The 22,914-nt window shown below is 43.3% G+C and overlaps 2 protein-coding genes across 4 annotated transcripts in view; one reads left to right on the top strand and one right to left on the bottom strand.

The window, feature by feature from the left end:
• Positions 1 to 17,983, bottom strand: part of ACSS3 (acyl-CoA synthetase short chain family member 3) — a 136,532-nt gene extending 118,549 nt beyond the window's left edge. For 2 of the 3 annotated variants that reach the window (XM_054080125.1, XM_054080105.1), the window contains exon 1: positions 1,595 to 1,750. The gene's annotated coding sequence lies outside the window, so the exon portion shown is untranslated. Of the gene's footprint in view, positions 1 to 1,594; positions 1,751 to 17,632 lie in introns of those variants that run through there. The other variant, XM_054080114.1, reaches the window with a different exon arrangement.
• Positions 15,967 to 22,914, top strand: part of LIN7A (lin-7 homolog A, crumbs cell polarity complex component) — a 54,742-nt gene continuing 47,794 nt past the window's right edge. Inside the window, exon 1 of the mRNA XM_054080142.1 lies at positions 15,967 to 16,299. Coding sequence (XP_053936117.1) covers positions 16,017 to 16,299 — 283 coding nt within the window. The 5' untranslated portion in view covers positions 15,967 to 16,016. The remainder of the gene's footprint in view (positions 16,300 to 22,914) is intronic.

The following is a 22,914-nucleotide window of genomic DNA, read 5'->3' as shown; positions in this document are numbered from 1 at the left end:
GAGACAGTTTGGGATTGCAAAGGTGTGAATGGCTGGAAGAAAGACAAATTGAATCAATGCACCATAGCAGATTAAAAGGAAGAAAAGTATAGCTGTCATTTTCAAACTTACAGAAATAACTTTTAGAAATATATATAACATTAACTTATATAGGGATCTTATATAGAAATTTTTATATGTATATATCTCCCCGTATTAAGGGGGAAGACACTGTTACACAGTATGCCAATGTAACAAGTATCTTTTTCTTCAAGATCTGGAGAAGAGAAACACATCAGGCCTAATAACAACATTCAAAACTAAGATATAAATGAAGAGGTCTGTAAGAAAGGGAGAAGTGATACTATAACTTGTTTCATTTTGCTGACAGCCTCACAGCCTACTTTGCCGATCACCAAGAACAGCAGCAGTCACTCAGCAAGGAGAACCGATTACAGGCAGTGAAGGGTAAGGACAAGGTTTATTCCTTTGCTGGGATTCCTAGCTCCTCAAATGCTGAATATTTATGTGAACTTATCACAGCAGTTCACATATTTCAAATGTAATGCATAAATTATTCTGTGTCTTACTGAAAAAGAAATGGCATTTTCTTTGTAGTGGGCCTTTCTGGACATAATATGGTAAACTATGATTAAATAATTGACTTTGTTGTTGTCTTTTCTAATCCTGTGAGTGGTTAGTGGGAGCAGTGACATAAATTTCTACCTATGAAGAATCTCTCTTGCCTGTGGAAAGCAGATCAGAGCATGAAAAAAACCACACCATTTCAGGTAGCTGCTGTCACAAAGCCGTATGTAAGATGAGATCATCCAGTGCTAAAAGGCTGCAAACACGAAATATGCTTTAAAGGTGCGTATGCACAATCAGTCTGCTATTGCCATATTGTGAACATATGAACACTCCAAAGATAATTAAAGAAAGCCCCACATGCATTTCCTTGCAATTTTTGCTGTAACATCACAAGATACTTCTCTTTTTTTGTCTGGAAGAATTCAGAATTACTCAGATCCTTTCAGACTGAACTCAAGTGATCCTTTCACTTCCAAAGCTCTCATCCATATAGTTTCTTAAGTCTTTGCTCAACTCTTCCCCAACCACTCCCACATTTTTGGAACCTTGTTGGACTCCTGACAGGATGAAATACATAACATGTCACACAGACATTCTTTGCTTCCCATAAGCTATATGAAGACAGCTGCATAATTCATGTTTCTTGATGCATCCCGAAGTCTGACAGTCTCAAATGTTACTGCAGTTAGCTAAAGCTGAAGCTCTGATGTGTTTGGAGAGGAGTACAAGATGACAAAATAGTTCTGAAGAATTTTTTTCCTTTGAAACATCCTCCACTATTGATGATCTCTCCTGTCATGTTTTAAGTCTGTCTGCACCAAAAAAAATCCTTTTGGAATAATTCGATGTTTCTTGATCCCCAAATATCAGTCATGGCAAAAAAAAAAAAAAAAAAAAAAAAGAGAAGTAGGAGTAATCGGTAGGTTGTAATCAAGTGTGATCTATCATTGAGTCCCACAATCAAGATAAGCAAGCTTCCCTGTAGCCCAATAGAAACAACGCCCCAAAGTAAGTTAAAACTCACCTTGCTACAGCTGTCTAATTCCTTCGACAATGATGTGCTGGAGCCCCCTGCAGCAATGCTTTCATGTAACTGGGTAGTCCTAGCACTCCACTGGATTGCTGAATGACCAAGGAAATCTTTACAGGAAACGCTATGAGACTGAAGAGTCGTACTAGACACAAATGTTGCAGGAAAGCTCAAGCAGCTTGAATGTGACCTCTGGGCCTAACACTGACCAGTCCAAAGCAGAAAGCTTGATGTTTATAATTTCTGAAATCTCTGGCCATCTGCTCTCTAAAGCTTTACAATATTTATATTCTGCACATGTCTAAGCAACAAGGCCAGCTTTGTAGCTGATGCATAATCCCACTCCCTGAAATTACTTATTATATTAGGACAGTAGTCTTAATAAAAATAGGGGTGGGAACTTAAATTGCTACATCTAAAACATCTGGAATGTGCCTACTTTTATTCATGCTGTTCTGTATGACTGAAACCAAGTCCCTAATGAACATCGTTTAATGCCTGCAGTGTGTTGACACTGCTCTAGCAGAAATATTTAAATTCTCATTTCTGAGATCGTTGAAGCTTGATTTAAAGGGGCTCTATAATAAACATTTTGTTATGAACAAAACAATAGTTTTTCTCTTTTTTTAATTCTCAGTGATTCAAAAGTAAAATGCCCTTCAGTGTCAGATACATTTTGGTTCTGGAGTTAGTGAAAAATTAATTAATGCCTTAAAATGCCTAACAGCTGGTGATGGAAGCCTCATTCAGGAGAGTCTCAAAACCCACAGTTCTGCTTTGCCCTTGAGTATTGACCATCTCCTTACTGAAATATTTACCAATGCATTGACAGGCAAAACCCATCTTTGCTTTGCCTAGTCTCTAATTTCTTCAGGTCTTCTCTGCCCTTGTGGATGCCAACAATCTTTACTAATTAGCTAAATACTATTAATGTACTAATAACATCAGCCCTATAAATAAATGAGTGCATTTGATAATTTATGTCTCAAAGACTATTCATTATGCTCAGCATAGAGTCTAAGTGTACTTCTTCATTTGTCCCCAATGCTCTTTTGTTTAGGTAGCCTGTAAAATAGTACCTGTTGTGTTTTCTTTATCTGCACTTCGTGCAATTCATGTTTGCATAGAGGAACAGGAGAAGTGGCTGTGAATAATGCACATTCTAAAGCCCAAGAGTTATCCATGGAAGCACACCCCTACTCAACTTTCCAGGAAATTAGCACAGTTCAATATCTTCCAGCACTACATCCTAAAATATCCTTCACGCCTCAGTGCAATTCATTTGGTGAGTAGGCATGTACACAGAGACTCAGTTCCTGCATTACAGAAAGTGGTTTTAGACTTCATTTCTCAGGAGTTGAATGCCATAGAAACACAGTTAAAAAGCATCTTCCGCACTTATTATTAACAAAGTCCCTTAGCAGACCAGTCTCACAGCACAAAATCCACTTAAATACTCTATTGAATACACTATAGTAGATTTATGGATGTAAAGAGCCTTTAGCTTTTATCAGAAATACCAACACGGGCATTAAGAACAGTAGTGCTGGGACCTCTAAGTATATCAAACATGGTATTTTAACTGAAGTGGGGGGAGCAAGGAAAAATAGCATGACAATCAAAGAAACTGGAGTGGGAAGGGAATCAGACTTTCAAAGTCTGTCTCCAGAGAGACAGTCTTACTGCATCAAGTCATCAGACCTGACAGAGCTAGCCAAGGGATATTTACTGTCACAAAAAAAAAAAAAAAAAAAAAAAACCAAACAGATTAAAAATTATTCTATCATAAGAAAGCATTTGTTTTTATGCTTACTTGTTGTTGCCAGACCTTTTGAACAACAGTCACTTTCTAATCCGTAAAATGTTTCAAAGTTTAATATGTACCTGTTTTATCAAACCTTATATTGAGTGCCAAAACCACCTGTAGACCGTCCTACTCTTATGCCCAGAAACATGGTTCAGCAGAAAGAGAGGGAGATAGCTAATAGCCCTCTTTCTTCCTGATAGAAATGCCTTTCAAAGGGGAAGGCCAGTCAACACAATAATTTTGAGTGCTAGAGTCTCAGGAAGTGAAAAGATGTCATCTCATAGAGCAAAGAGGATATTACTGCTTCATGGGGTCCTCAGAAAGGACTAGCTGAGGAGCATCTGTGATCTGTGACAGCAATTTATCATTACTTCTGCAGGCTGTTCCAAATTTTTTAGGGACGTTTTTTAATTCAAAGATGCTCCTAAAGAGATCCGAAAGCAAGGGTTCTCCACCACAGTTCAGTTCTGCCCCCTTGTGCACATGGCCTTAAAGTATGACCATATACTGGCCACCATGTTACTCTATATCAAGTCATTTCCTTCAATACAGAGCTTGCTCACAGCTGAAAAAAAAAAAAAAAATGTGTTTTGGTGTCTCCTGTCCTCAGTGTTGCAAGACTATTCAGTTTTAGGACACAGCAGAGCAACAGCCACAAGAAGTGGAGGGGGCCAGTGCAGGTCCAAGGGGCCAGGAATGCTTCCAAGGGTTGCAGGTAGGTGATGAGGTCTCACACTTTCTTCCCCAGCTAAACAAAGAAAGGATGTCTCCTGCCAGTAGACAGCATTTTATCAGCATTTTAACACAGATAGGGGCTGTCAAAGCCCCATCAGGATCGTTGTCTCTTGCTGCACAGCAATGTTCCCCATGAGCAAGGAGCACTCATCTTTGGGACAACTGCAGTGTTCAGGACGTCGTCCATAGCACAGGGATATGCTGTGTGCCGCTCTCTTTATTTTGTTGCCCAAGTTGGTTATGCTTGAAGCCAGCTCACCTTCTCCATTATCAGCCTGGAAGATGAGCAGTGTGTTGTGGGAAAAGCTTGTCCTTCAACAGCTACGCAGAGTGAAAACATAAAGCACACATAATTGATGGAGCATGGTATTGCAATGTCTGCATATACATGGGAAAATCCTTCCAGCTCCACACCTCACAGTGCTAATTCTGCAACAGATGAATCTGAATCAAGATCCTGAAATCCCCTGCTCTTCTGAAACTGTTATCTGTTCATAATAATAGTCCTGTTCTCTTGGAAATACCCTGGACTACAGCCAGGTTCAGTAGTTTTACATAAAGACAGTTCCGAAATCCCTCACAAGCTAGGAAAAGAGACACAGCTTTTCTTTTTATGGATACTAAGAATACACAGGTATCTCTGGAGGAAAAAAAGAAAACAGACTTTAAATCTCTCAGTGGCCCATATGTGAGATAGAGAGTTTGCCTTCTTGCTGCCAGAGAACTCAATCTCTCTCCAAGAAGAGAAAAAAAAATAATAAACTGCAAAACTGAGACCTTTTGCAGGCAGAGAGGAAAAGAAAAATGACAAGTCTAGCAGATTCCAATCCCACAGCCTGCTGATAGCAGTACCCTTCTCTTGCTGTTGTCCTCACTTAAGTTTCTGGTCAATCCAGTCTTTCAACATCCATTTCTCCCTGTCTGAAATCCACTGCATTGCCTTACTCATGCATATCCAAGTCAAACTCTAACTGCAAGTTTCACACACAGCACTGGAGAGTGCAACACAGAGACATTCAGCTCTATGATGTTGACTTTAGTTCAGCAAGGATTTTCAGTTCAGTCTTAGTAAATAACAGACATTGTACAGGTCAAATATTCTGTACTGGAGTAACTCAGAATGGTAGGGAAGGTCAGGAGACGTTCCCTAGCTGGTATGGCTGAACTGGATCTTGAGGCAGGAGGTACAGCTACTGCAGTCAAACTTAATCTCATCACCCATACTTCTCAAGCTCTTCCCTCTCTCCTAGCGTATGAGATATCGTGAGGTGATAAAAAGAGCAGTTCAAACTGTTCAGTAGGAAGAAATGCAGTAATAGGCTGTAGTAACAGTATTAGGCTGGTCCAGGCGTCTTGTAGCTGCATGTTACTGCATATGGGGCTTCATCCTGCTACACTTTCAGTAGTGCACCTCCATTACTCACTGGCAGACAACAGAGCTGCTCAATGGATGTATCTAATAGAGAGGGTCCTGGCCAGGGAAACTGAATGTATTCCACCAATGAAAATGAGTGAAATGCACGTGTAACTGCAGGCAGGGTGCTGGGAAAAGAGAGAGATATGAAAGGCTTGCTCTCAGGGTATGAAATTTTCCAGGTAAAGAAAAGGTGAAAATAAAGATCATCAGCACTTCTGCTTTTCCCCAGAAGAATCCTTTTGAGGACTGTGAGGATTCATTCCCCCACAATATAATTATTGCTGTTCCTTTGCTAATTTTATTAGCTAATTTTATTAGCTTCATGGCTGGACCAGCAGAACTAGACTCAGCTATCTTTGCATAATTTAATATGTAATCAAGCACTTAGGGCAGATCCTCAATGTATCTGGGGCAATTCCATACATTAAGTGCATATGCTAGACAGGGTAAAAGTACAGGAAGGCACTGCACAAAAAAACCCCAAACCAAACAGTATTAAGTCAAAGGACAAAGTTGCATTCATTAAAAATAAGCAAAGCCAAATTAAGTCAAGACATAATTTCTCTCTGGCCATTTCTCTCCCCCACCCCGCCACCTCATTCCCTGGCAAAAGAGAAGGCCTTGGTTAGGAATACTCTCATGGTCTATTTTTCTGTGCTACTGCAGGGAACAAACCACAAGGTAAAGCTAAGTTGCTCCCACAATTGAATCCAGTACAATTCTCCAACTCATGTAACATGCCTTGTCTCCTATATTTCAATACAGGTAGTATCAGGAATCTGGAGTTTCACAGTAGGCCAGAGCAGAAGGGTATTACTGGAAAGACGCTAAAGGGCCTGTGAATTATTGCCAGATGGAGCATATTCTTGGGGGAGACACAATGTATAGACTGGGATGCTCTACATGAATTATCATCAGGAACAAGCTGGCAACTGTCCCATGGTCACTATGCTCAGAGCCACCACCTGCAATGGCTGCTCCTAGGGCACAATTAACTATGTGTCCATGAGGGGACACATGAGGAAAATTTGCTTGACTAGGCAAAGAGATGCAACAAAAGGTGGCAATGCAGGGCGTTGATAACATCCCTACATGATAAGCTTGAATATGAAAGACTTACAGGCTTCATTGTAGTGACTAACTAAAAGAGATGGTTCTGACCATCACTGCAGCGACAACGATCTGGAGAAAAACTGGAGGCTTATTGTTTGACAACAGCTGTTGATGTGACAGGAGTGCTGCTACAGTGGGCCTCATTCATTATCAGTGACTGTGGGAAAAGCCAGGCAGAAGACCTCAGTGATCTGCTGTTAATCCCAGCAGTCTATTTAGATAAAAAGTTGGGTATAAACTATTGACAGTGCTGCAGCCACTGAGTAGAAAAAAATGAAAACTTGTTCACTGGCCTGTAACAGAACATGGGTCAACTTGAAGGCAAAATTGATGGCTTTTGAATGAAGAGCACATTTTCTAGAATGGTTATCTGAAGGCTCTGAGCAGATGGACAACAGCATGTGTTGGAGAATACAGCTCGTATAGTGCCAAGAGGAAAAGTTCCTCTGCAAATAATCAGCTAAGAACCTTAAATCTGTGCATTTCAGGTTTCCCTGAAAGCCTTCCACAAGGAAAATACTGTATATGCCATTTAATTAGATTCTGAACTGACTCAGGCAGGTATTCTCATATTAGTTAACTGCACTGAAGCAACTAAGTTTGCCGTAAGAGCAAGAATAGAGTATGCCCAGATGTTTGCAGGATTAGTCTCTCCGGCTCAGGAACTAAAACATCAAACTGCCTCTAGTCAAACAAGTTTACTAAAATACGGGGACTACTACACACAGTCATATCAGCATCTGTATGCATCCAAAACCCACACATGCCCTGAAGCTGGTTTTGCCTCTGGGGCGTGCAAGGAAACAGAATAATTTGGCAAGTGAGCGTGACTGCATTGCAGTGACCAGATGTGATTTAATTGTTCACAATGTCACACAGATCAGCCCTGAAGGGATGTTGATTGGAGATGTGGAGATGACCATATAAACTCTCTCTGAGACCAAGACAACGTAATCATATTTCCCCTTGGCTCTCTTTCCTTCCAAGACAAAGCATTATTCTTAACAACAATCAGTGGCAGCCCTGACATTCTGGTCCCCAGCAGTACTTAAATACTGTCATCTCTTGTGGGCATGTCACTTAAAAAAAGCAGAGGAAAGCTTCAGAACAATCATTATCCAGCTTCTGAAAGCTAAAATAAACTTAATATTTTCCTTTTTTTAAATAAAAAGCAAGACTGAAACAGAAATACATCTGAGTTTCATTTTAGTCACAACACCGTTTCTCCAACTTGGCAGTTTTTTATTCTTCACTGTTTTGTTGGTGCTTTTTAATCCTTAGATTGACAAACCTGGCTATCTGTGTAGGTAATTGATGATTTCAGATAATAGCTAAGCTTAACTGAAACCTCATAGATCTGTAAACGCATCACCTTTGCAAGCAGCTTGCTTTTCTTCACTTTCCAATTAAAATCTGAAAAGGCACTCTAGATCCCAAAAGGGCTTTTTAATCATATTTTAATTTTTAAGGCTTAAAAAGGTACTTACAGAGTATACTGAAATCAGAGTTAATTACAATAACTCCTTGCAATCAAGATCCCACCATTTTCAGATGCATATCATAATGTCACTGATCTCACAGGAAAATTAACGCAGGACTAACGGTCGCAAGAAATACAAGGTTGATACCCAGAGTCATCTGTTGCACTGTTCACCTTCACGAATTAATTAGCTGTGATAGTTTTACGGAATTATGATTTGTCCTCACACTTTTTTTTCCCCTGTGCCCACATTCTCAACCACGTACCTCCTTGCAACTGCTACTCTTAGTCCACCACTGAATTCTAAAACTATTTAAAATTATATGTTCTGTTTTAAATTCCTTTAAAGGTAAGTATCTATTTCATGAATACATATTCTTTCTCTGTTATCATTCTGTATAGGAATGTTTTGATGGAAACAATGAGATATGCAGCAAAGCACAGCCAATAAATATATTCCCTTGGACAAGACTACTTTTTATTTCCCTACTCACAAAGCTCATTAAGAAGCTTTGTGTATCCAAAACGTGTATTAATAGGCTGGACAAAGAAGGCAGGTGGATAATTCATTATGCTGGTGTATGAGAAGGGCAAATTAATGCTTTTGTTCTGTTGTATGTTAAGACTACAGGTAGGATTCTTGCAGACAAAACCTGAACTGGCATTGAACTAGCTAACTGAAGATATCTCCTGTGGCCTCAGAAAACGTAATTACACTCTTCTCAAAGGTCATCATTACTGACAAACTTTAGGTCTAGACCCAATCCTTAAAACAGACTAAACAAGTAAGTCATGGTAACAGACGGAAACGGATTCAAGTTTCAGATTTAAAGGTGATTGTGGGCTGAATGTCTAGTTTGTAACTGATTTTAAACTGCTTCTAAACCGCTTCCCTACCTAAAAGAAAGGGTAGACCCTGCCCACCAATGTGCAGTCTACTTTCCTAACCAGAACACATAAGCCTACCAGCAACAGGTTTGCTTTTCTTAGCTTTTGCAGCAGTTATTTTCAAAGAGACTACATAGACTTAGAGGCATCTATAGACTATATGTAGAAACTCACTGGACTGAGTAGACCTTCCACGTGAATTTCAATGCAACTCAAGATTTTCAGCAAAGCTTGATCCTTTGTTAAAGTCAAATCTTTAACAAAACTTGAAAAAATAAATTCTTTTTAAAGGCCAAATTTGTTTCAGTGCTTGGGAAAACAGTAATTGCACTATGTAAAAACGAATCCATTATGCAATATTAGAATTTAAAATAAGTCTTTTAGGAAAGCATGTTCCTAATGTACAGGGTGGTACAGTGGAAAACTACTGGACTATACACATGCACCTGTAGCAGGATCTTCCATCTCGCCTGAAATATTATTTGAGATGATACGGCTCTCCTGGGACAAAATGAACTGCACATGTGAGTAATGTATATAATTCTCAGAAAGCACTATATCACAGTTCTTATGGGAAATTGATGCAGTTCTTTGCCCAATAAACAAACTGCTGTTAAACCATTAGATGTCTCAAATAGCAAGTTCTGCCATGGAAACTGCATGAAAATTAGTGATGGGTTTTAAAAAAGAAAGGATTCTTTCCCCTGTAGATACAAAATGTCACTCAAAAAAAGCAAATCTGAATTACGAAAAAAACCATCCTGAGTCTTCTGAGAATTCACAGCCCATATTACAACACTACTGTACACTCCGCTTTTGGTTATGCTGACATGCAAGGCACAAGTGAAGATAATGGCCAACCCAAACAAAAGGAAAAGGCTAAACACGTGTTCTGAATCAGTCCTAAGGTGTGATCTAGGGTCTTGGAAGTCCTCTATACATGGAACCTTCTCTGAAATAACCTGGAGTTTCGTGCAATGTGCAAACATAATCAAATGGTGTTTGACAGGGAACAACCAATACAGCTGATCATCCTGTAAACAGAGCCTGCTGCGTTCTCCAGAGCTATCAAGTTGATACAAAAGCAGTGGAATAACATGTCGCATTTAACAGAAAGGGACATAAAAAATATATAATTATAGTATAAAATATAAGTGATCTATTTTGTAGCCTCGGTGAGAAATGAAGCAGCTGCCCAGCAAATTTTCCAATGTAAAACTGGACTTGAAGAGTCCTACAGCAAACAATTTTCATGAGAAAGGTTGGTAGAAACACCAATGTAAGTACCTAAGGTGAGATTTAGCCCTGACAAGACATTTAGTCCAAAGAGACTAATATAGGGAATATGGCCAAAATGCGTAACACAGTGCTGTGTAACCTAAACACGGATCTAGCCATGCCACCGTGGTAGGGACTCTTGCCACAGATCTCTGTAGCCACCGGAAACAGGGCTTCCGCCTCTATTAGAGGTGGCTCTGGTACAGAAGCAAATAGCTGCATTTACCTCAGTATTCCAGTCATGGGACAGCATCCTAGTTCCAGTGAGTTAATTATCCCACGCAAAGCTTAGGATAAGGAGGCAATATATGCGCTGCTCTGGCAGCTAACAAGCACATTCAGAGCCGTGCTAGGTTTTTCCACACTGCATTACTCTATGTTGTGTAGAAATAATTCTCTGGCCCTCGTATCATCAATTCCTGAGGGAAACCAAAAGGTCATACATGTCATGAGAGTAATAGATCACAATCATTATCTCATCTGACCTCCTTAATACTTCAGCCATTCTGTTTTTCTTTAGAAGCTAAATCAAAGTGAGCCTTTTAGAAAGACCTCCGATTTTTCTTAAGATTTCAAGCAACAGTGAGTAATGGGTCCCTATGTTATCCTAATTGCTAAAATAGCACGTCTTACTCAAGGTTGAATTTGTTAAACTTCCACCTTATACAATAAGACTATAAATTTAAAGACTACAAATCCCTCCACTATTACGCCTTTTCCATAGACATGGACCTACACACAGTGATTTGGTTACTTCTCATCCTTTTATTTGATAAGCTTTGACTGAGGTTCTTAAACCTCATGTTAAAGCTGATTTTCCATCTTGAAAGGAGAACACCAGATCCGGGGACAGTATTCCAGTCAGTTGTTTTATGGATTCTATGCACACGTGAAAGAACCATTTCCCTGGTTTTTGCTGTTCCTCTTTTTACGTATTCAAGGATCATATTAGCCCTTTTGGCAACATCACACAAAGAACTTGACACTGAGACTGATACATAAAACAATCTCCAGTCCTGGAAGTAACCATTGCGTTCTCCATCACTTGTTTGCATTAAAACACATTATTTTTTAAATCATAGAATCACTGGGTTGGAAAGGGCCAACTGGATCATTGAGTTCAACCATTCCTAACAATCCCTAAAGCATGCTCCTCAGCACCTCATCCATCCATCCATCCATCCTTTAAACACCTCCAGGGATGGGGACTCAACCACCTCCCTGGGCAGCCTCTGCCAGTGCCCAATGACCCTTTCTGCGAAAATTTTTTTCCTGATGTCCAGCCTGAACCTCCCTTGGCAGAGCTCGAGGCCATTCCCTCTTGTCCTATCCCCTGTCACTTCGGAGAAGAGGCCAGCATCCTCCTCTCCACAAACTCCTTTCAGGTAGTTGTAGAGAGCAATACGGTCTCCCCTCAGCCTCCTCTTCTCCAGGCTAAACAACCCCAGCTCTCTCAGCCGCTCCTTGTAAGACTTGTTCTCCAGCCCCCTCACCAGCTTCATTGCTTTTCTCTGGACACACTCCAGAGCCTCAACATCCTTCTCGTGGTGAGGGGCCCAGAACTGAACACAGTACTCAAGGTGCGGTCTCACCAATGCCGAGTGACAGGGAGAATAACCTCCCTGGACCTGGTGGTCACACCATTTCTGATACAAGCCAAGATGCCATTGGCCTTCTTGGCCATCTGGGCACTCTGCTGGCTCATGTTCAGTTGGCTGTCGACCAACGTCCCCAGATGCTTCTCCTCCAGGCAGCTTTCTAGCCACTTTTCCCCTAGTCTGTAGCACTGCATAGGGTTGTTGTACCGCAAGTGCAGGAAGCAGAAATGTAACCATTCAGAGAATATTTAACAGTATTTTGGAGACTTTATTACAGAACCATAGAATAGTGCAGGTTGAAAAGGACCTGAAGAAAATCCAGTCCAACCTCTTGCTCACAGCAGGACTAACAACACAGTAAGAACAGGTTGCCCAAGTCCTTTCCCAGCCAGGTCTGAAAATCCTAAGGGAAGATTTCACAGCCTCTAGGGACAACTTGTTTCAAGGTGTACTCACTTTTCTAAAAACGTAGCCACTGAAGCCTCCCTGTCCAGATTTTAGATCTTTGAATAAAACTAAATTTTGTTTTAAAAAGTTAGCCAGGAAAGGTTCCTAGGCCTCTGATTAGCAACAGCTTCGTTCCCTGGCACCTGACCACTGACTACCTGTTGAAGATGTTTCAGTAAGCCAGATATAAAATCTGTTAATTCAGTCTAGTTTCATTAGCTCAGTAAACACAGTGTGATATTGAATTAAAAGCTCCAATTCAGCCCAAGGTATCAACAAGACGACTGGGAGTCAGACTAGTCGCTTTTGTCAAAAGCACTTGGTCCTTCCTTCCAAGGAGCAACTTCCAAGATAGCAGGCTGGCTGGCACTTGTTCTCTCCGACTGCTAACTTTTGCAATGAGAGTCCACTATTTCTCCTGGGTACTGGCACTGGAAAGCAAGAGCTACTGTACACCTCCCTGCCTCATTCCACCTTCCCTTCTCCAGCTGCTGAATTCAGCTTGACAACTTCTGCAGTTTTCCCAGTTCAGTAGTTTAAAGTTTTCCTTGGCTAGGTCTTTAAAGCTCTCGAGCATTAACTATGTGGCTATGCTGATTAGGTGATGCTGAATTTCAGCAAGTGCTGCTTTTTATCATCCTCAAGTGCAGTTTACATTCCCATTCAAGTCTCTCATCTAAGGGCCAATTAGCCCCTCTGACAGAGAATGTGAAATCTGACCAGCAATAGATAAAAAACAGATAAATGCAGAACAAGCTTACTGCTTTCCACAGGCACCCTGATCAAGCTCAGACATCATTGCTTTTTCTGAAGTTGTACATTTCTAAAAAGTTATATATTTGGCAATAACACTATATATTTATTAATAGAAAAGTTATAGTATTTTGCTGCAAAATGTCTGTTTCAAGACAGCAGTTTAAAAGAGCAAGTCTGAGGGCAATGACTAATTAACTTGGCACCTTACTTTTAATATTATTTAAACACACTTTTATATCTGTAATAGATTTTTTTCAAGTGTCATAACAGGTTTAGAGTTGTCACACTAGGTTGTTACAGCTCAAAACGTGTATTTCTTCTCTGTTCAGGACTACAAATCCAACACAGTTATGTGACTACTTAAGAAGAGCTGTTACACTTTATGTCAATCCAGCTGCTATGCAAGTAGATAAAAGGTGCATAATAAAAATCCTTATGTTAACTCTGATTTTAAAAGCTGTCTGCTTGCCAGGAACTGATTTCTCAACTTCGTTATTTTACTCAGTTGAAATATTTTCTTGCCAACATACTCAAATGGGCTACTGTTTATTATTTATTAATAAGACAATTTTATGCTGAACTCAGTTTATCAGAGTAAGTGAGTGGTACCCCTATATTATTTAAAATTCTCCAGTTTTAAAGTGGCTAAATGTTATTTTTAATCTGCTCTGAAAACTTCTAATAGCAAAATTTCCACAGCTTCCTTAACGATCTATACTAATGTTTAAATAAACTTGTAGTTGAAAGTTTTATTGATGTGCAACCTTGAACTGCTGTATTTTCAAGCCTCCTTTCGTTTGTGAGATCTTGGTCAGGTGAGAACCTTGCTACCTTCCTCTTGGAGTGACGCTCCACCCTGTTCCAGCACTCCTTGGGCAAACAGAAGACTGCTAGTACTACATGGGGCAATAGTCAAAGAGGACACCATTTTTTGCTCTATCATTCCTCTACAGTGTTGTCCCCAGTAGGAAAGGCAGCAGAAACTCTGTGATACTCTGCTACACCTTTCTCAGATGGCAGCTGACCAGGTTCCTTTCACCTCATGTGAAGGATGAGGGATGACAACCAGAGGGCTGCCAGCATACCTTGCAGAGCTCTAGTGCGAAAACTCCACCTACACGGATGGTCTTCTATGAAGGCCTCCAACAGTGCAGAAGCTGCAGCTCATCTGCATGAGGCAGTCACCACACACTCGTGACCAACCTCTTGCTCTGCAAACAGGAGGATTCAGCCCCATGCTGCAGAAACATGCTGGGTGTGCTTCACAGGAGGGCACTGCGTTACTGGAGGATGGCCAGGTCACATCCAGCAGTCAGGAAAGAGGTTATGGATGGACTGAAGGTGAGACTGATGGTTTGGCCCATCCAAAAGAGCCGCTCTGGGACACTTGGCTGTAGCCAAGGCCCTGCACTGGGGCCTGGTACCTCCTCTTCCTGGCTTTACACATGAATATCCCAAGGCCTGGAACACCTGCCCTATGAAGAGAGGCTGAGAGAGTTGAGATTTTTCAGCTTGAAGTCTCTGAGAAGACCTTGTTGCTGCCTTTCAATACTTAAAGGGGGCCTATAAAAGATGGGGGAAAACTTTTTAGCAAGGCCTGTAGCAATAAGACAAAGCGTAATGGTTTTAAACTAAAAGAGGGGAAGTTTAGACTACATATTAGAAAGAAATTTTTCAAGCAGAGGGTGGTGAAACATTGGAGCAGGTTGTCCAGAGATGTGGTAGATGCCCCATCTCTAGAAACATTCAAGGTCAGGTTGAATGGAGCTCTGAGCGCCAGATCTGGTTGAAGATGTTGCTGCTCACTGCAGGGTGGTTGGACTAGATGACCTTCATGGTCCCTTCCAACCCAAACCATTCTATGATTCTATGCTTCCATGTGTGGCCAGCAGGTTGAGGGAGCTGATTCTCTCCCTCTACTCTGCTCTCATAAGACCTCACCTGGACTACTGTGTCCAGTTCTGGAATCCCCAACATCAGGATATGGATCTGTTAGAGTGAGTCCAGAGATGGGCCACTCAAAGGGGTGTGGGACCTTTGCTATGAAGACAGGCTGAGAGAGTTGGGGTTGTTAATTTCTTCACAATGAGCGTAGTGAGACACTGGGACAGGTTGCCCAGCGGAGCTATGGATGCCCCATCCCTGGAGGTGTTCAAGGCCAGTTGGATGGGACTTAGAGCAACATGATCTAGTGGGATGTGTCCCTGCTCATCGCAGGGAGTTGGAACTGGAGTATCTTTGAGGTCCCTTCCAACTCAAACCATTCTATGATTCTATGATTCTATGTTCAGCCTGAAGGGAAGGCTCTAAAGAGACCTTATATGGGCCTTCCAGAACCAGAAAGGGCTACAGGAAAGCTGAGGAGGATCTTTTAACAGGGGCACGTAGTGACAGGATGGCGGGGGACAGCTTCAAATTGTAAGTGGGAAGATTTAGATTAGACTTTTGGAAGATATTTGTTCACCATGAGAGTGGCGAGATAGTGACACAGGTTGCCCAGGGACTGTGGATGCCTCATCCCTGGAGGTGTTCAAGACCGGGTTGGGTGGGGCTTTGAGCAGCCTGATGTGGTGGGATGTCCCTGCCTATGGCAGGGGGGTTGGAACAAGATGATCTTCAAGCTCCTTTCCAACCCAAACCATCCTCTGATTCTACGACTCTATGATCCCATGACTCTATGACTCCACTCCCAACCCCTAGAGCGGCACCTCCCCCCCTTAGCCCCGCCCCGCGGCCCCAGCCCAGCCCCGCGGCTCCGTCCCCGCCCGCGGCGCTGCGGCGCTCCCCGCCCTCCCTCACCCCCCCCCCCCCGGGTGCCCGCAGCGCCAGCCCCGGCCCAGCCCCCCACCCCCGCGCGGCTCCTCCGCGCTGCGGGTCCGGCGTTCAGGGGCGCAGCGATGCCGGCGGCGCGCGCGGGGCCGCGCCGGGCCGCTCTGCGGCCGCAGCACCGCGGAGCCCCGTCCGCCCTGAGCCGCCCTCTGCTCGGCACCTTCTCCGCCTCCGCCTCCTCCTCCTTCTCCTCCTCCCACGGAGCCACCCTCCTCCTCCGCCCCCTCTCCCTGCCAGCCTCCACCCCGCCCGTCCCCGCTCTCCACGCTGGAGCCGCGCGTCACTCGGGCTGCAGCCCCGCCGCAGACATGGCGACAGTGACGGCGGTGCAGCCGCTCACGCTGGACAGAGGTGAGCACGCGCCTCGCGCCGCGGGGGTGTGTGTGCGCCTTTCCTCCCCCCTCCGGGCTGTCCCGGGGCGTGCGGGGGGGTGGGGGGGGCGCCTCCCCGCGGCGCGCAGGTGGGAGCGGGGATGGAATGGAGGAGGTGAAACTTTGTCCGGGCTGGAGGGGAGCTGACATTCCGCCTCTGGCAGCATCACCGAGCCGGGATGCGGCTCCGAGAGCAGTGCGGAGCCGCCAGGATCGCTCCCGGGTGCCGCTCTGATGGGATAACCACGAGTGCCGCTCTCCCGGGATCGCTCCCGGGTGCCGGCTGCCCAGGGAGGGGGTGGAGTCCTCATCCCTGGAGGTATTTAAAAGACGGGTAGGCGAGGTGCTCAGGGACATGGCTTAGTGGCACATAAGGGTGGTTGGACTCGATGATCCAAGAGGTCTTTTCCAACCTGGTGATTTTATGGTTCTATGACTGCGGCTCCTCCGGGATCGCTTCTAGGTGCCGCTTCTCCGGGATATCCCACTCCCACCCCACCCCCCCGGCATGCCCCCCGAATGCGGCTCCTCTGGGATCGCTCCCGGCTGCCGGTTCCTCCGGGATCCCCCCCGGCATCCCCGATACCGGCTCCTTCGGGGCCCCCCGAGTGCAGCTCTTACAATTCCCCCCCGATTCTGGCTCCTCCGGGACCCCTCGAGAGCGGCTCCTCCAGGACCCCCTGATTCCAGCTTCTCCGGGACCCCCCCCGGTGCCTGCTTCTCCAGGATCCCCCCGATTCCAGCTCCTCCGGGACCCCCCGATTCCAACTCCTCCGGAATCCCCTCTCTGAGACCCCCCCCGATTCCGGCTCCTCCGGAATCTCCTCTCCGAGATCCCCCGATTCCACCAGCTCCACCGGGACCCCTCGGGCGCAGCTTCTCCGATCCCCGCCGCCCGCAGGTGCTCGGTGGGGGACTCGCAGCAGTGCATTGGGAGCTGGCACCTCCCGAGGAAACCCTGGTTTGCTGGCGAAACACGAAGGTTTTGGGGTTGCTGTGGAGTCGGGGGGATGCGGGGAAGGGATCGGTGGCTGCGGCTTCGCTGTCCTCGATGATGCCCCACAGCACAGCGCGTCTGAGCATTCCTGCAGCCACCTGGGAGGTAGGTTGGTGTTTCGCCAGCCTTTAGACTGGCAGTAATATTACCCGAGGTGAGAAGACGCTGAAATCTTAAAAGTTAGGTAAAAATTTAGCTTTCGCCTCCAGGCTGTAAAAATCTGACCTCTCCTATGCAGCGCGTTTGTGCCCGTAATAAGGCTCAACAGAAATATTCTTAGATTTCTGTGGGTTACAGAGGAGAGTAACTAACTTACCGTTCTGATTTGGTTTGCCTCTTTGGCTCTGTCAGTCAGAAATATCCAACAGCTCCCAATGCACAATCCTGAATTGCGTTCTTCCTAACTTGCATCCAGAGGCTTCAAGAGACTCCCAGCACGTATAAATCTCGTACTTTTGACAGCATGATCGAGGCAAGTGCCTTTGTTTCTTAAATGTTTTTTTTCCAGAGGATTAAGATAGGCTTTCAAAGTAAGATAAGAGAGCCGCTTGCTGTAAATCCTGTGCAAAAGTAACCTGATGAACTCAGTTTCAAAATGATAGAGCAGAGGTAGACACCTTTAGTGGAATCCAGTTGAGAGTAGAGCAGCCCACAGAGTACTCTAAATACAGTTTGCTGGATGGCTTAAATTCCAGCACAAGTGGAAGAGGAGAATCTAAAGTTATTCTTACAGAAATAACACAGTGCTAGCATGCACTTTAAATTAAACTGCTCAGAAATCCACTGTGTAATCTACAGTTTCACCCTAATACTGTTTTCAGTAAGCAGGACAAATCTATTTCCTGGCAAAGGGCTGAACAGATGGCAATCCATTAGCAAACCTGGCTTTTCAAAGCAAAGTATTACTATTTCAGAATTCCACATTCCTTTTCATTACTAAAACTATGCTTTAAAAAAATCCACAATACACAAAAATGCAAATTAGTACCAATTTAAATATAAGCATCTGTTATCTGTGTCCAGGATATGCCTAACCATTTGGCAGCAGTGCCAACATTGCGGTCTCCCTGGTTGTCAGCCAGGGCTGATACTGGTGTGAGGGAGATAAAATATCACTGAATGATAGGATGTGACATGAAAAAGGAAAATATAGACAAAAAGAAGTAGATTTAAATACTGCACCTGGCCTGCAGATGGCAATTTTGTCAGAGGGATCTACTTCATCACCTGTAACATGTTGCTGCTACGATCAACTGAAGAGGGTAGGCTGAAGCAACCACAGAAACAACTAGTCTAAACCCAGTGCTTCCAGATACTTCCTCTGTAGTCTTTCTTTCACAGCCATGGAAAAGAGAAAGTGCTACCTGGTGAGATTTCGCAGATTTCTCTTGTTTGTATTGAAGCAGTCACAGATATGTTTACTGCCACTATGCTTTGCACAGCTCAGCTGTGATCTAGGTGCAGCCGTGAAAAATCTTGTACAATCATATCCAGTTGGCCACGTCCCATGGAGAGCTCAGCACAATGAGAAAATAGCAAGTGTTTCAGGAGAGGCAGTGCCAATAACCTTGTATTGCTCAGGGAATTGCTGCTTGATCTCCATCCAGGAAGAATTCTTCATTTCCCTCCACTGGGGTCACTGAAATGGTAAAACATTGTATAGATACATACATCAGAAATCTGAATTACACTCTGAGGTAGTCTCCCCCTGGAAAAAATATACACTGTATTCTAGTACAGAGACAAGAGCTTTCTTAATGCCTGACATAAATGGAATTCAAAACCTGTATGATAAAATGAATTACCATTCAAAGGTGAAGGGCATGTTGTGTGTGAATGATTGAAAGCCAATTACGTTCTGGAAGATTACTTTAGTCCAAAGCACAGGAATTAATTTCCTTAATTCCAGTCATCATGTGCCTTTCTACCTGCACAAATGTGTGCAGGTTCCATTAGGGCTCTTTAATATGTGGAACAAGTTCACGAAATAATGGAAATTTTAATCAGTTACAATTTAATCTCAAAGGCTTTTGCCTGACCTTTGTGTGGTGCTCTGCTGGGAAAAGGGGAAGGAGTAAGCAACTGTTTCAGGGAGGAAATGTAAAGCAGTAGAGCTAGGTGTGGGTATTGCTTGGGGAGCTTAAGAAGGGTGGCCCCAGTGTTCGGAGCTTTGGAACAGGGACAACCGTGACTGCTAGGCATCTTCCAGCAGCCAAGACAATATTCTCTGTAAAAAAATGCACGTTTCCTGTCTTTATTTCTAATGTCTTGCCTCCTTAATCATTATCACCCAATCAGTAATCCCTGTTGTCCATCAGAGCTAACTGGGGGGAAAGTTTAAGGCCAATTCAAAGCTAAAAGCCTGAAAGTGAAGGATATTTTTTTCCAGTTCAAGACAGGAATTTACAGTGCTGTCTTTCATAAAATGAGAAGAAAAGAAAGTAAGGTTGGGATTTTTTTTTTCTTTTTTTTTTATTTTATGTTCAAGTTTGTGGGTTTTTAAGTACCTTCCCAGCTGAATTTACTTCCATTAAAAAAAATAAAGTGGTAGCTCCAAACCAGAAGGAAAATGTTTTAAAACATCTTTACAATTATTTTTTACTTCTTCTACTGGTATGTCTTTAGTAAGAACTCAGTTGACGCTGATTTTGGTTACAGAGAGCTCTGGTTGCCGTTAGTTGGCATTTTCCAACAGTGTTTATTTGTATAGACACACCACTCGTCACATCTTGCATGTCATCCTCTCTCTGTGGAGACAGGCAGTGCTGCCTTTGCCTCTCCTCTCAATGTCCTTTGTCTTCCACAGAGGTGTCGCTTTAGCCTACCCCATGACCAGCAGTTGCTCCCTTCCCCTTTATTGTCCAGAGTACCCTGTCTCCCCTGCATGCCATCTTCTGTTGCCTTGCTTTTCTCAAAGCTTCATGCAGTTAAATCCATTGCTGTTTCTTTCCTGTCACCCTTATCCCTTTTCAGTGTTCTGCAACCCAGTTTCCTCCTCTCATCTTCTCCTCTCTTCTTCTGCTGTCCCATGGCTGTCAGCACCTCACCAGCTTGACATCTCAAATGCTGCATACACATCCAGTGGCAATGTTCTGCATTCCTTCAAGTGTGGTGTCACCTCTGCCAGCCAGCTTAGCCTCCTTGTGGTTCTCTGAGGACCTCCCATGAGTTCCTGTGTGCCGCAGGTACACAATGTGAGCAACTAGAAATTAAAGGAAGCTTATTGTGATATGGATTGCTTAAAAGGTATGTTAGTACAGTCTGATGGAAGCATTTTCTGCAAGTACCATTACAGTCCCAGAAATATTTTGGGAGAGAATAGATTTCTGTACTTCCCTTGGCACTCATTTTAGGAGTGGTCATATGAAGGCCTGCAAATTGAAGCAGACTTCTTTCTAGCTATGCATAATAGATGTTCCACTCTAGCTGAACGTCTTTATTTTGTTCAGTATCTGAAAAAAATACATAAAGCTTATCTTACTTAGAATTTTACTTCTGCTTCTCCTTCCAAGATGAAGATCTGCTCTGAAAAAAACCTGTGTGTTTTCTGGCATTGCCACAAAATTGTTCTGGTTCCTCTCTGCATAGGTCTGTGGAAGTGGCAGCTTAAAAGGGACACTTCTCAAAAATTTTTCTTGGTTTTGAAAGTGTTATACAATTAGCCTGTGCAAAGACCATCTCGTGATTAAAGCAAGGGCATATCTTTTCATGTGAAGGGGACTTTCAACTGTCTTTTGTTAATAATCCATGAGCTATTATGTTTTTCCTTACATAGTTACTACTCATGTCACTAATGATTTCACTTCTTAATGTAACTGAGGATAAAAGAAGAAATTTGAATAGAGTGAATATGCAGTGCTGATATTTTAATCCCTGTGATGTTTCATAACAAGGTCATACGTACTGGCTATTGACAACCAAATTTTTCTTGCATTCAAATATATCCTTGGAAACTGGGAAGACTTCTTGCTGCTTGGCTGTAAGGCATAACTGAGCTCTGTTAATTTTTTATGAATTCAAACAAATATTTTTCCGGTGGTGTGGATATCTCAAAACTTCCTGAAAATCCTTTATAAAGCACTGTGTTCGGTGACAAGAAGAATAGGAATGGTCTTGGAATTGCCATTGGCTGCTAGAGGTGGTAGACAAACTCTGTCAGATGTGGTACCAGATGGCGTCTGACCATTAATATGCATCAGTACTTGCTAGAGTACTCCTCCTTACTTCCTCTTCTTGTCATTTTTCTTCTCATTACATCCTCATAACCTACATAAATGGGGATTTTCCCCATCTGTGCCCATTTATACATATATAACAGAAATTGTATCAAACATAAGTTGTGACAGACTGTGTATATATTAGTGTAATGTATATTATCTTGACAGAGGTGTAGCATAAGGCCAAATCTCTCACATGGGGTGAAGCCCCTGTGGAGCAGTGCTAAGTGACGTGCTGCTCCCTGCCTGGCTCCATGTCTGTCACAGGGATGCCTTCTCTTGCTCTTCAGCCTAACTTGCTAAAATTGAAAAATACTTCTGCAAGCGCCACAGGCTTTAAGTCTAACATTTCTCTGTTTGATATGGCAGCTGAGGACATAAGAATAACCAAATTTATTCTTCCAAGGAAAGAAAAGGCCTACTGTTTGTAGGAACAGGAAAAAAATTGATAATTCTGGTCCCAGACTGGAATGCTTGGGGTTTTTTACATCAGTGTGTCAACATTTATTAGAATGGGTTTTTTTACTGTATTTTTTATGAAGGGATGGATTAAAGTAAGCAAGTTGAGCTGCTCATTTGTGGGTGATGGGGGTGTTTTGTGAGCAACCATGTGCTTGAAGTGTTGATGAGTTAAGTGTGCATTTCTGCCATGACTCCTGCAGTGCTGGAGCTGGAGTAGGAGCAAGTACCTACCTACATGTCATCTTTGGCTTTTGTAAGTGATGTAAAAATACATTATTTGAAAAGTGAAATGCACATTTCCAACTTAAGTGTCTCTGGCAGTACAGGCCTTAGCTAAAGAGATGTTGGGACAGACAACGGTGCAGGAACTCTTGTGCCAGGCTGGATGTGCCTGAGGTGGCCAGGCACCTGCAGGAGCACACCCCTTTGACCCCTTACCCTCTTGGCGAGGGCCCTGTCCTCCAGCCCACAGTGATTCACAGTGATGTGGAAATTGAGTTTTGTCAGGACACAGCAGGTGAAAATGCATGAAAGTTCATTTTGTCATCTTCAGTGTGGAGCAGGTGCTGCAAGACCCTGGTGCTGCCAGTTATCAGAGATCTGCGCCTATACATAGGCACATGGAAACGTCTTCTACAGAACTCGTGGCATCTTTTTGCCTTTGCACCCGTGGCTCCGTTGTGGAGTGCAGATGAGGAATATCTTAGATTTCCAGTCATGTTTCCTTCAGAACACATAACTGGTAATAAGGCATATCACTGCAGAAGCTAGATGTGTGGTCAGGAAATGTTTGAGAGGTTCCTTTGAGAGAGCTACCAGACCCATGGCCAAACAATGCATAAGCAGGGACCTTTTGTTCCTCCTGCTCTGTCAGGCTGAAAATATTCTTTAGACGTAGTAGCAGTGAAGTAATTATTCT

Source organism: Cuculus canorus, chromosome 1, assembly GCF_017976375.1.
Source record: "Cuculus canorus isolate bCucCan1 chromosome 1, bCucCan1.pri, whole genome shotgun sequence".
NCBI classification, from domain to species: Eukaryota; Metazoa; Chordata; class Aves; order Cuculiformes; family Cuculidae; genus Cuculus; species Cuculus canorus.
The sequence above is the reverse complement of the archived record's forward strand: the minus strand, read 5'-3'. Positions and strand labels throughout refer to the sequence as shown.